At 39.8% G+C, this 16,085-nt stretch overlaps 2 protein-coding genes across 4 annotated transcripts; one reads left to right on the top strand and one right to left on the bottom strand.

The window, feature by feature from the left end:
- Positions 1-1,159: 1,159 nt before the first annotated feature.
- LOC136523975 (tubulin-folding cofactor D-like) lies at positions 1,160-12,836 on the bottom strand. Of its 3 annotated transcripts, none has more exons than XM_066517473.1 (17): positions 12,431-12,836; positions 10,799-11,346; positions 10,475-10,577; positions 10,067-10,243; positions 8,062-8,244; positions 7,015-7,131; positions 6,770-6,874; positions 5,983-6,153; positions 5,655-5,870; positions 4,991-5,189; positions 4,669-4,874; positions 4,243-4,467; positions 3,372-3,923; positions 2,728-2,997; positions 2,197-2,241; positions 1,687-1,869; positions 1,160-1,605 (listed from the first exon to the last, which is right to left on the bottom strand). In XM_066517473.1, exons 1-17 carry the CDS (start codon positions 12,689-12,691, stop codon positions 1,327-1,329), a joined length of 3,840 nt encoding a protein of 1,279 aa, XP_066373570.1. In that variant the 5' UTR covers positions 12,692-12,836; the 3' UTR covers positions 1,160-1,326. The 3 variants fall into 3 exon arrangements, with proteins under 3 accessions (XP_066373570.1, XP_066373573.1, XP_066373580.1); XM_066517476.1 differs by lacking the exon at positions 12,431-12,836 and having other exon boundaries at positions 10,799-11,136; positions 11,241-11,315; XM_066517483.1 differs by lacking the exons at positions 1,160-1,605; positions 1,687-1,869; positions 2,197-2,241 and having other exon boundaries at positions 2,746-2,906.
- On the top strand, positions 12,800-16,085 carry LOC136523995 (uncharacterized). Its single transcript, XM_066517491.1, has 6 exons — positions 12,800-12,994; positions 13,066-13,121; positions 13,219-13,342; positions 14,007-14,113; positions 15,616-15,682; positions 15,767-16,085. The coding sequence occupies exons 1-6, from the start codon at positions 12,919-12,921 to the stop codon at positions 15,844-15,846; spliced, it is 510 nt and encodes a 169-aa protein (XP_066373588.1). The 5' UTR covers positions 12,800-12,918; the 3' UTR covers positions 15,847-16,085.

The raw sequence follows: 16,085 nt of genomic DNA, 5'->3' as shown, positions 1-16,085 counted from the left end.
ACATAAAAATTTGAGCCAAATTGATTGAAACCTTTTGAGATGACTTGGTATGACATTGGCTACTTTGTGGATACTGGTGGAACTAGATTTAAATGTGCTTGCCACGTCAAAATCTAGACTTTAAAATTAGAAGCTTCACGTTCACATATTAAAATTTTCACGAAATTGACTAAAATTAGTTCAAGACGACTCTTTATAATAGGGGTAGATTAATGTGGCCAGATATATACTCCCTCCGGTTCTCTAAAGCAAGTCGTTTTGAACATCGACACGGTCTTTAAGACACGACTTTGATTGTAACTTTTTGCTATAAAATATTTATAAAATATAGTCAATATATACTTTTATGAAACTACATTTCGAGATAAATCTACTTACATCACTTTCATATTTTCAAACTCAACCCAAAAGAAGTTATTTGTAGTCAAAGTTTAAAATATTTGACTTAAGACAACCTCAAAACGACTTGTTTTAGAGAACCAGAGGAGTACATGTGAGTCTTACGTAAAAGATTAGACCCTAAAATTAAAAAATACCGTGTCCACACTATTTTTTCACGAAATTAAATAAAATTTGTTGCAGATGATTGGATACAACAGTAGGCACTTTGTGCAGATTACTACAGCAAGATCAACATGTGAGTCCTACATACTTTGTATTATTTGATCCACCTATTTCTAATAAATAGATGATTAATTGAGCTAAAGACTTACCTATGAATAATCCACTCCCTATACCTTTCATACCCATTTCTGATGCATAAAAAAATACTCATATTCTACAAGGTTTTAACATGGATAATAGGTACCCACTAACATGTATACTTTCACCACAAGAAACTAAATGAGTTACACTTCGCCTGTGGTTGTTCTAACTTGCCATCCGTGACTATTCTCTGAGTTTTTTTTTTATGATTTTAAATTTCATAATATAATGCCTTCTCAATTTTCATTTTAGAACCCAGGTCATACGCTACCGAAAGACCTCGTCAAACAGTACAGATCTTCGAGCTACATGAAAAGGTTCGCAAATGGCATGTAGGCACAACTTCTACTTTGATCAGACTTTCCACAAAATTACATCGTCCAACAGTACAACTAATCTACCCCCCACCCCCCACCCAACCACCCAACACCCACACACACCCATCCCACCCCACCAGAAAAAAAAAAACGAAATCTCAAAACAACCCAACTCGTCCAAACAGATAGTGATATTCAACAGTGAGCACTAGTACAAGTTCGATGCGGAGAGCAACACTCATACAAACCTTTGGTCAAAAAATAGGATGGGAGGCCAACGAAAATCTCAAAACCCCAATCATCCTTAGTATCCGCTGAAATCGACCAATGACGAATAAGATTTGTTCTCATCAGTCGAAGTGGCAACCGTTCTTGTTTCTTGGTTTCCAGACTTCTGTGTGGTGGTGACCCTGAAACCAGCCATCTCGTTGATTTCTGACCTCCTGCGCCTTGCTTCCTCCACATCTCCTTCCCAGCATGTTTCCGCAAGTAATTCCTGGGCTTTATCCATATTCCCCGACATAATAAGATCATCATTTTGCAGCAGCACAAGGTACACCTGGTCGGCTGCAGCTTTTCGGATCTGTAAGATTGTAGAGTATTTGAGCTCAGCTGATCCTTGTGTCAAGTTCTGCGTTCTCAGGCAAGAAATGATAAATGTTACCTTGGGGTATCTGTGGCCTAGGAATGTGAGGAGTTGAGAAAATGCCTTAGTGCAAGTTCCATCTGACTCTGAAGAAATGTATCCAAGGATTGAGAGACCTGCACATAACTTTGTGAAATCCTTGGATCCCTTCAGCTCAGAGCCCACCGAATCTACCAGTCCACTGTAGAACTCACTGTACCCCTGTTAAATGTGGAAAAAAACATAAGGCATAAAAAAAACATTGTAAATATAACTATGAAAGCGAGCAAAGTTTTCTTTTGGCAGTAAAAGCATTTGATCAACATGAGATAACTAAGTTTCTAGATGTAGTATTATTCCCAGTACATTTAAGGGTGAAATTGTAAGTTATTGAAGATTGCACTAACAACGAATGGTGCATTAATCGTTTGATGTTATCAGATGATGATGCCCAACTTTTGTAAGGTTCCACTTCTTATGTCTTTGCAGCCTAACGGAAATCATCTTTGTTTATCTGCTACTAGATGTTCATTGCTGAAGTAAACTCACCTCCTTGTTCAAGAAAATCTTTTTACTGAAGAGAGCCTCAATAGTCTGCAAATACAAGGCTCTTGTTAGATCTAAAATATATATTTTTAATTTGTGCCATTACAATGTCATGTTTTGGAGATATGCCACTACAATTCATGATTTCACATATTTGGAACCATAGCACTATAATTTTCTAAAAATAAAATATGTATAACATCAAATGTGGGAGAAAAGAGAATGCGGACTTATGTGTACTTCACTATTTAAGATCATGAAACAAAACTGAATTAGCAGCACCAGTCATAATGACATAACAATGAATAGATATGAGTTTGAAGGTAGAAAAAATTACATCAACTACTACTGAAGGAGAGCACGTCTATTAGATACACGACCACAAAAAAGCTTTCAAAGCCCTGTGCTAACAGTACATCAACAGTAATATACTTTATTGGAAGCCTAACCACAATATAGCATTTACACGCAACATATTAAATATTTAGGCTCAAAATATAATGTCATTAGACAGTGTAGATAAGCCTTTATTACCTTCAATGTGGGAGTAATTACACGATCACATTTCTGGTAGTGCTGGAGGACCCATAGAAGATCACAACTCAATAGATACTCTCTACTTTTCCCTTCACAATTAGTATTGATCTCTGAATCTTGGAGATACCCTACCAAAGCTGTCGTTGAAGCTTTCTTCAAAGACTCCTGCAATCCACCTGTAGAAATCACGAGCCCTGAGAGCACAGACTTGCTATAATAGCTGACCTGAAGAAGTTTCACCAATCGTGGATATGATACAGTAGGAACCTAAAGGTAAAATGTCAACGAGTTAACAACATCACCACCAAGTCAAATAATATCCACAAATTGGCGACAGAATAATCCATGTTGTAAATAATTATTAAGGCAATATTTTCAAAAGGCAACTATAGGTTCATAGAAAACAGCATCATTAAAAAAAACAAAAGATGCACTTATAGGTCAAATTCCATTACTTTAGATTCAAACCCCTTGGCACTTCATTTTGAACATGACTATGGTTTCTGGAGCAAGAGAACTAATCTGGTGAGATACTGGGCAATATCAAAGTTAAAGGCAGGACAGGTAGCTCTCACTAGTCATAATAAACCAGTGCCAAAACTAGATCTCATTTTCTTCCATGAGTTCTCACAATCACTTACCGCCCACTCCAAATCTGTGCTGTTGGGAATAATTTCTTCCAGCAGTTCCCTGTGTGGTATAAATGGGATGAGGTGTTCCTGGTGGTACAGAATTCTCTGCAGGGTCTTGATAGCTATTTCTCTCATCTTATCTATTTTCTCAACTGCTTGTTTTGCAATGCCTGCTACCAGATCCTGTGCAATACCAGAATCAAATAGCCGGTGTGCAGTACTACTTGCATTTACTTCCATATCACCCAGTTCAGACTCATGGCCAGTAGCTGATGCTGCTCTCAATGTAACAATATCTCTCTTGCAGAGGATGAAGCTGCAACGTTCTAGTGCATCCATTGCTGCTTCACGTACCCAAGAACCGACATCTCCTCTGTTGTCCACAGCATAATCATCGAGTGCTCTAAATAAAGCTCGCATGACATAATCTTTTATGTATGCATATAGAGAATCTCCACCATTTGAGCTCTGATCAAAAGATGCTGTTAGTGTTTTGCAAACCGAAATTAGCCCCCTAACAGAGTTCACACGCGCTTCAGCGTCAGGGTCATCGGGCTTATCCTACAAAACAGATCACACCAGAGTTTTCTTTCCAGTGTTAAAACAACAGCAACAGAAAAAAGGTAGGAAGAATAATTTCTCTATTGCTGTAGACTGTACTTATATAACAATGAGTGTACATGCAAGGAAAGAATAAAGAAAATCCTCTAGTGTCCTCTAACCTGGCCTAATTAATATAGGCTACAAAAGTACATGAAGATATGATCTTCTATTAGGACCAGTAATGACTGAGATAGGAAGGCCAGTAATGGCTAGGATAATGTCATTCTAACAGCAACATCTTATGCTTTATCTTTCTTCTAATAGGTAATTCCATTACCTCAATCATGCATGAGCTACAGAGTTTACTCATGACAGTCATCCATTTCAACATCAAGAATTTGTATGGTAATATTCCAAGGGCCAGCGGCGCTCCTCGTCTTGCAGCCACATTTGGGTCATCTAGAAGTGCCACATATTTTGAAATAATATCACTTGCAATCTTTTCACCAGAAGATACCAGGTATGTTGGAATAAAATGCTTTAATGCCTCAACAGCAGCACACTGGACAAATTGAGAAAAGAAAGAAAATATTCAGTCTACAAACATAGATGGCTAGTATCATATTAGTACAGTATCCGGAAAGTACAGGTACACAAACAAAAAGGGGATTGATGACATATCGAATGAGAAAATACGAGTAAGATGATAGTACTGGGGGGGTACTCTGATTGAATGTACATCGAGAAAAAAGCAAACTTTCACCTGTATTTGAGAATTGGGATGCCTCAAATTCTCATTAAGGGTTTCCAACAAACTTTTCTTTGTTTTGTCATTCAAGGATATCCCAGCTACAGAAATGCATGAAATGAATCGAGAAACAGCGGAGCGCATGATCTCTCCTCCTTTGCCCCGATAAAGGCGCGCTTTTTCGATTGCAGGAACAATGCCTGCCAAAGCTTTCTGCATGTCTACAAAATAAAGATAAAGACGCAAGGTCACTTTCCAGGTAAGCAGCTTAAAACATGAAAATGATAAGTATTGCAAAAGTGTAAGGAATAATATGCATGGCAATTCCACCATTTACCTGTAGTAAAGGTAAAACCAAGCTGGTACAACTTTAAAGCAACCTCGCCAGCAGCTAAAGTGGCTCCATGTCGAGTACACAAGTCCGATGATAGAGTGCACGGAACTAACTTTTCAAGGGCATGTCCAGCAAAGTAATCCATATCATATTGTACAAGCAAAGAAAGGGCCTGAGCTGCCAGCTCTCTTAAGCTTTTCTCCTATAAAGGAAGAGAAGTCAGCCTAAACAATGTATTGAAACATAGCAAGTCTCATCTCCTGTGTCCAAATTTATGAAAAACAATGGCCCAAGAGATTAATTGTCATTAAAGCACTGCACAAGTGAAAGAAGAGGGGAGAAAACTTAAAAAATGTAAGATAAAGTTTGATGAAAGGCAGTACAAAATTGGTGTCATAAGACAAAAGAAAAAAAAAGTAGCTTAATTGCTGCAGCAATAATATACAGAAGTTTTATTTTCAAAAAATAATATACAGAAGTATCACTACAGGGAATTTACATTGCTAATGATTTTTAATTCAGTTTCCCAAGTCAGCTACCAGTTCCAGGTAAGGAGTGCAGAAACTCGAGAAGTTAATAGCAATTGCGGCACAGGTAAAAAGTGTGGAATCTGGAAACACTGAAAATGCAATCTCATTCAAACCATAAATAATTGCAGAGTATGTACCCAGTGAGTTATTTTATTGCAGAGTAGCTCATCTGCAAAGGGATAAAGATACTCCTTGTACTGAGCAACAGAAACAGCAACATTCAGATAAGAGTTTGATCGGGAAGCCAGTGCAAAGTAATCTGTCCTATTCACAGTATCAATGCCATGTGGAAAAGTTCCCTGTCTTCCAACATTCTCTTGAAAGGCAGCAGAAGCAGCTCTTCTACAATTAACCTACCATCACATAGACAATAAGGATCAGTAAGATAAATAATGTAGTCAAAATAGTATGGGATCAAGTGCAGAACATCTGGGTGCAACAAATGTAAATAAGAAATAAGCTTGCCTCTCGATCATAACAAGCAACTGTTAGAAGGTGGGGAGCAAGTTGTTCCAAGACAGCCTTCATATCATAATTGGTATAAGCTCGACCAAATGCCCAACATACATATGCTGCTGCATCTCTTACATGTGACCCAATGCTATGTGGACCTCTTCGTACATCATAGTGTAAAGCCTGCATCATGAAATCAATTGAGACAGTAAACTTGTCTTACTGAACCAGCACTAAACATATAAATACTTAACTGCCTTAGAAATTAGAATGTGTTATCAAATATAGGTAACCATATAAGATATGCAACAACAACAACAACAACATAGCCTTTCAGTCCCAAGCAAGTTGGGGTAGGCTAGAGTTGAAACCCACCAAGAGCCCCAAGTCACGGTTCAGGCACTTCAATAGCTGCTTTCCAAGTACTCCTATTCAAACATAGATCTCTAGGTATATCCCAAGCTTTCAAATATCTTTTTATTGCCTCCCCCATGTCAATTTCGGTCTTCCTCTACCTCTCCTCATATTATTAGCTTGGCTTAGGACTCCACAATGCACTGGTGCCTCTGGAGGTCTCCTTTGGACATGGCCAAACCACCTCAACCGATGTTGGACAAGCTTTTCTTCAATTGGTGCTACCTCTAGGCGATCACCATATAAGATATGCGGCAGATTGAAATCAACACCATGAAAACAAGCCATGAGCTAACTATTCAGAAATATTCTGTTTGTTAAGCAAACATTGCAAAAAGAAATAAAGGAAAGGACATCGTTCGGTACTACTATGCTACTTATGCACCTTTATTATAACAGGAACAACATCAGGAAAGCTAGAAGGCAACAATAACCCTCTCCGAGCAAGTTCAGCCAAGGCTAAACAGCCTCCATGCCAGGAGCCATCACCCTTCAGAGTTCAAAAGGCATAAGTTATTGCATTAATGATACAGAGCTGAGCAAACTAGCAGTTAGCCAAGCTTAAGATAAACTGAGATATATCTATAAACAATCAAAGGATGTTGTGAAGTCCATAAGTTATACACAGACCTCCCCAGGAGAAAAAAGTTGCAAGATTGATGATAGCACTTCTTCCGACAATGCAGGTGTTAAACGTGCAGTTATCCTACCAATTCCTTTGGCAGCAGACCACCTTACAATTGTATCCTGACACAGAATCAAAGAGCATTTGCCTTTCAAAAACAGCAGTGCTTGAGACTAAATGGGAAAGATGAATAACTAAAAACTTATTCCCTTAGTGCAACTTCATCTGGGATGACAAATGCTAGTAATTGCATTTCATGGCCCAATAATACTTTGGTACTTTAACACGCAAAAAATCATAATAGCAAGTACATAGACCAGACTCCCTACTGTTTTCCTAAGAAAGTACATGAAGCAGTGAATCATGATTTCAAATTGTGTACATAATTTCTCATATACACAGTTTTGAGAACTTATTTCATTTCAGATACCACCATTGCTCCTGCATTTATGTCCTTAGAGTGGGAGGCAGTTGTGTTGTTTGTATGAAGCAATCCTGTTCACAAATCATAGTAGAATACAGGAATCTACACAGAAAAGTTTCACCAACTCGATTCTAAGCAATCAAACCAAGAATTGATTAATGGATTTAAAGTTCAGTTATACTGTCGAATAATTCTAAAATTCAAACAATAAAGGGCTGTGTGGCTTTTTTTTTTTTTTGCTCCAGTACAGGACAATCTGGGCAATGTTATGTACTCCCTCCATTCCAAATTGTAAGTTGTTCTAGCTTTTCTAGATACATAGCATTTTGCTCCGCGTCTATACATAATGTATGTCTACATGCGTAGCAACAGCTATGTATCTAGAAAAGCCAGAACAACTTACAATTTGAAACGGAGGGAATATTTGTTAAGATTTAAAATGCAGTGGAGGTAGACTGGCAGGTGAAGGTCCTTGTAGGGAAAAGATGGTATAAGCCGGCAAGCAAAGAGAAAGAAAGTAACAAAATGGGGTACAATATAAGGGATCATATAACTGCGTAAATATTACCACCATGTTCTGGAAAATAAAATCAAAATTTTGCATCATAATATCAGGATAAGAACATACTGAATCCCTCAAACCAGTCAATAGCAAGTCGATAATCTCTTCTACTATTTCTGGAACATCCATATCTTCTTCCAAAAAACACATGCCTATCTGATCAATATTAACTTGTTCACTTGATCCACTTGAATACACTTCTCCAGCTGTATAACTTGAAAGGTTTGCACCCAGCGAACTGCTAATTGACTGCATCAGATTAAAACAGTGAGCCCTGTGGTAGAAATCCCCCTTACAAGCTACGAAACATAGAAGACTAGACTGAAGAAACAAATCAAAATATGAAAACATTCTCATAAAAGAAAATGTAAAACATGTCACAAATTACTGATTAATTCGTTCTTTTGTTAGTCATCTGCGGAACTCACACGAACAGTCAATAAAGCAGGTGGCATCGTTAAATGCATGATGTGCTTTGGATGAAGCTAAGTAGTTTATTGCCACCTAGCTGATACATTTACATGATTATGCCAATGCGCCAAGACAATTTCTTGGCATCTGTTTAATTCTCACCAGATTCAAATACTGAGAGTACTGTATTCTCCAATGTAGAATCCAGCATATACATGAACTTCCTTCCAGAAATAAATACAAAATATTGGCAAGTTGAAGCGTTTCTATGCAAAAAAAAAATCACCCAAAATTGACTTCTGACAGATTGTAGCGCAGAAACAACTCCCATTATTAATCCCAATAAGAAATTAAGAATTAGTACTTTGTATTGAAAATGTTTAATCAAGGCACCTTCAATGAGAACTTTACTGTTCAGAGTCAGCAGATCCTATCAGCAGTTGTGTACAATGTTTTTGTAGGCGCTAGGCGGTTTCTAGGCGGTGACCCATCGCCTAGCGCCTAGGCGCGCCTAGGCAGGCCTAGGCGTTTTTCTAGGCGTTTTGATAAATTTGCATTCAGCATGTATAGCTGAATAAATATATAAATGTAGTTGCTGAAATGCTGAATAAATAGAAGTTCCTACAGCAATAGAAGTGGTATCTTGTGAAAAAATAGAAGTTCTAGGGACTAGAATGTAAGAAATCAGTAAAGGAAATCATAGCAAGAAAATTTGCTGAAATTTTTTACAAAGTGGAGGGGCAAGTCGCAAAATCGCTCAGTCTTATCCACATCTCATCTGCAGCCCGAGCAGTCCGTCTTCTTTCCCGTGACCTTCTTCTCCCTTCTTTCCCGTGACCTCTCTCTCTCTCTCTCGTGGAGGTCGGCTGCAGGCAGGCAGGCCGCAGGCTCAGCCTTCGTGCGTTGCCGCAGCTTCGCCTCGCGCCCCCACGCCATCACGACCCAAGGCCTGCCTTTCCTTTCTACTCCCTTCCCCTCTCCTTCAAACGGATGCGCATCTGATGGGATTGGGAGGAGGGAGGCCCGGCAATGGATCCGGCGGCGCAGCTCCCTCCCTCGGGCGGCGCGGCTCTGGATCTGGTGGCACGGCGCCTATTCTCCGCTTATCCCCCTAGGCGAGGCGTTACCCCTCCGCCCAGCGCTGAAGCGCGCCTAGGCGAGCGCGGAATCGCGCCTTGTTTTTCATTGGTTGTGTACTCTAAGTAATCCCTATGAATGTTTCCTTAACAGATCAGGAATTGGAGCTCCAGCATAGTACAGAAGCTCTTCAGAACTGATACTTTATGAGTGGTTCGCATATCTAAATTTGTTGAACAGTTTTCCATGATCTGGATATGATTTGGAGTTCTACACGGTGCATACAATATAATCAGACTGCAAGAACATGTCAGTCAGATGTCCTATTAAATTTTAGGAGAACTATGTAATGAAACAAAAGTATCAGGTACTGCAACAATAAACCACTTTTACCTCATACTAAATGTCCTATTAACTTTACAAGGACACGTGCATGTAACAAACAATCTAGATGCTCTGTGTGCGCCAAAGAGAACAAATTCTTAAGCACCATATGGTTGGGTTTTTCCTTTTCAAGTCAAAATATGAGCCAAGATTGTGAAATACTGAGATCTATTTATAGCAACAATAAGAGATTGAAAACCTTATACTGCCATGATGGCGAACGTGGAGGCAAGCTAATGAGAGCAACTCTCTGGGCCAGTTTGACCAGGAATTTTCTAAGAAGTGGACTCCTGGCTGAGACATTAGTCTTCATCACAATTGAACAATCACTCCAAGTACCAGAAACAGCATCATGTAGTGCTCTACGGTTACCAATCTGCAAGAAGAGGAACCAAAAGGAAGACATCAAACTAAATTAACGATATGTAATTGTGAAAGCAAATGCTCACATCCATTCCCTGTTGACAACCACAAAAAAGAATCATGCGTGTAAAAGAACTCCTATTAAGAGAAAAATGAAATTGAGAAACTTCAGGTCTGAAGGAAAAGGTATATCTACCACATGTGGAGAATATTTAAAATTTGAAAAAATAAGACACATACAAACCTTAAATATTGATGCTAAAGCTTCCACTATACCAATGGATCTAAATTGATCGACAAAGTCATCTGTTACAGACAATAACAACTTGTGTGCCCAGTCCATGAAACTGAAAATAAAGAGAAGCAGGAGAACTCAAAACATTGCCCAATGCAATGTTGAATAGAAGTACAATGAAATGGTCAAGTGTTTACTATTGATGTTCAATAAATCTTTGTTTTAGCAATAATGGTAATCCTTCAGTGATAGGATACCTTTGAAGGTTCAGTTACTACAGCAATTTGAAACATAAATGAATGTGAGTTGTACAAAAATAATTGTAAGAATCACCTGCTGAAAGCCTTCGCCATGTCAGGACGAGTCAAGAGCCTTGCAAGCAATAATCCTGACATCCTTCTCATTGGACCAGAACTGGAGAGATAATCCTTACAGATGTCCAATATTCTTGTCACCAGTGGAATGACCTCAGGCCCATCCACGTTATCAGCAGTAGCAATGCTTGTATCCACAGTGGATATGTCAAATGGGATCAGGACCAGTATATAAAGCCACAATAGAACAACACATTTAGTCTCCATTTCTCCTGTGCTCTCTTGCCTAAGAGCAGTGGCCGAACTCATTGTATGACACTTCTCAAGGAGAGCAACTGCGAGCTCAAGATCTGAAACCTGGTGAGGGAAGAATCTGATGACACTCTTGTACCCACACACTGTGACAAGGGTGTAGATGATGATACACAGAGGCTTGATAATGTCAAGGAGTTCATCAGTACCAGCACCAAGTTCCATTGTCTTTGACCGAACCAATGACATAAGTGGTGAGACAATGTTCTCCAGGTATGGCTCTAGTAGTTGACCCTCTTCTTGATATTTGTCCATCTATTGCTCAACAGAAAAGATAACATTTATCATGCAAGCTCTTAAGCATGATAATTTTGGCATAAAGTCATTTCAATCGTTCACTTAAAAAAGTCAGTTCAAAGATTGATGCTCTACAAATATTAACACTGGATATACGAAAATAATACATACAGATTTTTCTTAAAAGTGCTTTCATAATAGCACAACTTTACTATGTTTTACAAACATAATGTTACTGAAAGTAGTGGCCAAAGTTGCACTCAGGAGACCATGTTGATGTCTAATATATCATTCACCTGCGAACCAAATAAAATAAAATAATCCCTCCGTTCCAAAATGTAAGGTGTTTTGGTTCTGTTCTAAGTCAAACATCTTCAAGTTTGACAAAGTTTATAGAAAAAACGTAGCAAAATCTACAAAACCAAATTAGTTTCATTAAATCCAGCATTGATTTTTCTATAGTATTTGCTTGGTGCTGGACAGTTTCTATGTTTTTCTATAAATTTGGTCAAACTTGAAGATGTTTGACTTAGAAAAACTTAAAACACCTTACATTTGGAACAGAGGGAGTATAACTCTTTACACAAGTCAGAAATAGGATGTCTGGGTATTATCCAAATATATCAGTTGTTTTCCTAATGCTAATAGTTTCCACATCATGTGGAACTTTGCCTCTTACCTTTATCTATAGAGGTGGTAATAGATCAGTCATAACTCTCTCCCAGAACCATTTGTTTTACCAGGGAAAGCAGAATGTAATTCCTAAACAACATATCATTCTAGGACATAGGATTGATTTATTTAAGTCATTTGTACCTAAGCTCAGCTTTTGCTATCCTATATTAGCAATAAAATGTGCATTCACAGATTAACCTCAACCAAACAGTTTAAACTGCCTCCTAGACGACTAAAAGGTTGCAAGAAATCGTACATGATATCTTCGAATTTGGCTGTTGTGCATTTAAAAGCAGACGCTAAAGCAGATTATATCCTTTAAAATAACCAAACAGAAGTCAATGTTGCTTTCAGAGCTACACACTCTCCTCTCAGAGATCCAGCGGCAGGGAGCATTTGTAAATAGGGAGAAGAGAAGTGTGCTTACGATAGAGCGGATCCTGTGGACATCGGCGGATTCGGCAACGCCGCCGCCGGCGACGATGCGGCGGAGGATCGCGGAGACCAACTCCCACTCCTGGAGGAAGTACCTGCGCAGGACGACCTCCTTGGAGTCGTGCTCATCGTCACCGACGGCGGTAGGATCAGCGGAGGCTTCGGCATCAGCAGAGGATCCTGTGGGCTCGGATGGGGCGGGCGTGGCGGCATTAGATGCCCAAGCAGTGGCGGCGGCGCCGGTTTCCTCCATAGCCGGAGCTCGGGGTGGTTGTCCTCGAGCGACTGGTGGTGTGCGCGGCTGCGCTACTGTGCCTGTGCGTCCGAGTGTCTTCTGCTCGCGTTCTCAGTTTCCGTGTTTGCAGTCAGAAGGCGTCTTTTGGTATTCGCCTTGACACGAAGACGGGGGACTAGGGCGCCGCCCTTCTGCGAAGTGTCTCTCCCCTTGACGAAGCAGCCTCCTCACCGTCGGACACGGCGATGCAGCGGCACGGCGCCGGCCGGCCGTCGGGCACGGATGGCTCAGACTTTTCCTACCGCATGGTTGTCGAATCCCGTAAGCATCCACCGCCCAGACCCCCAAAGCCTCGCTTCCAACGCCTCTCTCACAACCTCGCGATTTTGCAGGGTACCAGAAGGTCGCCGAGGGCAGATCCCGCCTCGCGCGCCTCATCCTCGTGCAGGTGACGGCAAGCTTGGCTCCTGGACTCGCCCCTCCATCTCTTGCCGTTGTTGGCGGTTGTTGATCTGATTAGTGTTCGTGGTGGTTTGCTCCTACAGGCGCTGCACCTAGTGGCCGGAGGCGCGCTTCTGTTGCTGTCGTTGTCCAAGGGGGCGGCGGTGAACAAGTTCGCCGTGCTGTCCGTGGCTGTGGGATTCCTGGCTATAGTGGTGGGGGAATTAGGTGATATTGTTGTGTTAACCTCAGTTCCGCTAGTTCCATATACTTATTTTTTCCACCAAAAAAGAACTAGCCCGACCTAGATCTTGAGCCTCGAGTGAAGAAAACCGCAATAGGAGCTTACAACTTTTCAAGTCTTAAGTTCAATAAAAGGATCCTTGACACTGATAAAAAGAAGAGGTGTCAACTAGAATATCATGGGCAGTGAAATATGAAATTCTACGTCAGTTGTCAATTTTTCATTGACAAGCTTCTTGGTTGCTGATTAGTAAAATAGGAGAGGGGTTTTTTTCAATACTCTTGCCATGGATTAAGCATTCTGCTGTAGTTTGCCAGAACAAGCAAAGCTGGTATACTATCATCTTGCTCTCTTTGTTGACACCATTCTTTTTTTTCTGTAAAAGTGGACACCATTCTATTAGGATCAGCTGGTAGTCTTTAAAGCTTACCTCACTATGGGCCTTCCAAACCAACCATTAAATTATATCAATCTCCGCATATAAGCTTCAAATTTTCTCTAGATGCCTTTGGCATACGGGCTTTTAAAGAAATAACACCCCCATTCATGTTTTTCCCAAAGGATATCCTTTTTCCAATGACATATCAATCATCCTTTGTCGGATTATTGATTGTATTTTAGCTGATGTTGTTATTTGGTTATTCACAGGGCGTAGGCGGACTATGGCAGTGCTGCTTCGGCTTTACACAAGCTTGTCATCAATTGCGGTTGCGTTCTCTGTGACGTGCATTATCCGGTCAGAGTTGTTCTTGAAGGTTTGGATTATGAAATTCAGAATATTGCTGTTTTGCAAGTGATGAGCGTGGAAATATATATCTTGCAAGTTTATTATTTTTCTGCCTCCTGATGCTATCCAATTAAAAGCATGAGCTCAACCTTCGTCATTTTTTAAATGAAACAGCTTGTCTTATTAAGATCGTTACTTCATTTAGATTGCAGCTTAAGCAGCAATTATCTAGTCTTATTGTTCTTAGTCCTGCCAATGGAGTTAGTTAATGACTTACCAGAATTGTGATCATTCTCAAGAGTCATGATGGGCATTGGGTAGTGCAATTGTGAACTAACCAAACATGCAGTAGAAATTTTGCAAATGGTACCCTTTTGTAGAACCTTTAGAGGTAGATAACCCCAAGTTGAAGTCCCACCTGGGGAGGAGTACATTTGCAAGAATGAGACACAAAGTAATAACCTTCAGCCTGCATAGGTAGTGTTTGATACTAAGTTCAATGCAATTGCAACATGGGCTTGGCTTGACGTGAATCTTCTTGAACGAGAGGTGCACAGGACTATCTAGCATGTCTGTTTTTAAGGTCCTGTTTGGTTCCTAAGAGATTTTTAGAATCTGGATAAAAAAAAAATCTAGCGCGTTTCATTGTATCTGTGTCTGTATGTTAAAATCCACTAGAATCTAGTCTGTTTGGATGAGATTATAGGATTTTGAGATTTTTTGTAATCCAGATTTTAAAAATCCCCTAGGAACCAAACAGGGCCTAAGTTAGATTAAAATGTAAGAGTTGTCCATGACTCCATTCAATTTTGGATCTGGCTTTATGATACTGCTGAATAAACTAATCGAGCATTAAGTGGTGGCTTCATTTTGTTGGCATAACACTCAAAAACCAACAAAAAAAAAATGATTCGGGTATCAAATCAGCACAAAAGAGAAAGCAAAAATACCTCTGGTGCTGAATGTGTTGGTAGTGAATCCATGTTACCAAAACTATGTCACCAGATATAAGGCTGACAAATTGAGGGCCAACTTCATCTTTGGGATAATCCAGCTATGTGGAAGCTGGATTCTCCACATTGAGTAAGGATAGAGCATAAGCATCACATTAGATTTGACATGTTCGGCAGAAGAAAAATATCTGTAGATAGATCAAGGAAAAAGGATGGATGATATTATTATTTCGATCAGTGCGAAAGATCATTCCCTTTCATTGTCATGCCCACATGGCTGAAGAAGTTGACAGGTATAACATCATACATGTATCTTAATCTCAATAATTCCACCAGCAAATAACTCAGGCAGATTTCATCCTGAAAGTACCTATCATGTTTGTGCCAGTATTCTAGTGTTAGATAAACTCGAATTAATCTTAGGTCTTGGTCAATTTGAGGCTACAATTTTGTTTTCTTTTGCTTCCATTCCTCCTGGGATGTATGAATTAGTTTTTTTGCTCTATGAGGTAATAATTACAACAAGCTTTTCAGGAGTATGAATATCATCAGCTATTTGCATTTGGTTGTTGCCTAGGTTATGAAGCAAAACACAGAGGCCATCACAAGCTATGAAATGCTTGATGCGGTTCGTGTTGCTCTTGGTAAGTTATAGCTAAATCTCTTGTAAGTTATAGTCAAAGTATTTGTTGCTAACTTTTGTGGTCTGCGTTCGTCCACCATGTTAGGTATCCTGCTGCAAATGGTGGTTATAGCTACAACAACCAGACTCCTGCAGAATATGTCTCCTCCCAAGAGAGCTTCATGAATGCTATGACATTTTAGCTTTGTTCCCCTTAGAAAGGATACAAACTTCGAGTTAAATATCGGCCAAGTGCAATAGTCTCGTAACGAAGCGACAACTGGTGTACAACTTTGACTGCAATCATGGGTTATTTGTTTCCTCTCTTTTTTTTTACCTCCCTTTTACTGGATATGAAAAATCTGTAGTGGTTTATGCGCTTTGCAAAGCTAAAGGCTAATGGAGCATATGTGTTGGTAATTTCA

Source organism: Miscanthus floridulus, chromosome 2 (genome assembly GCF_019320115.1).
Source record: "Miscanthus floridulus cultivar M001 chromosome 2, ASM1932011v1, whole genome shotgun sequence".
NCBI classification, from domain to species: domain Eukaryota; kingdom Viridiplantae; phylum Streptophyta; class Magnoliopsida; order Poales; family Poaceae; genus Miscanthus; species Miscanthus floridulus.
The sequence above is the reverse complement of the archived record's forward strand: the minus strand, read 5'-3'. Positions and strand labels throughout refer to the sequence as shown.

Coding starts and splice junctions, on each gene's coding strand:
- LOC136523975 (XM_066517473.1), bottom strand. CDS start 12,691: ATGGAGGAAACCGGCGCCGCCGCCACTGCTTGGGCATCTAATGCCGCC. Junction 10,244..10,474: donor CTTTAGCATCAATATTTAAG/GTTTGTATGTGT, acceptor CTCTTCTTGCAG/ATTGGTAACCGTAGAGCACT. Junction 2,998..3,371: donor GCACAGATTTGGAGTGGGCG/GTAAGTGATTGT, acceptor TTTTACCTTTAG/GTTCCTACTGTATCATATCC.
- LOC136523995 (XM_066517491.1), top strand. CDS start 12,919: ATGCAGCGGCACGGCGCCGGCCGGCCGTCGGGCACGGATGGCTCAGAC. Junction 12,995..13,065: donor CCGCATGGTTGTCGAATCCC/GTAAGCATCCAC, acceptor GCGATTTTGCAG/GGTACCAGAAGGTCGCCGAG. Junction 13,343..14,006: donor TATAGTGGTGGGGGAATTAG/GTGATATTGTTG, acceptor GGTTATTCACAG/GGCGTAGGCGGACTATGGCA.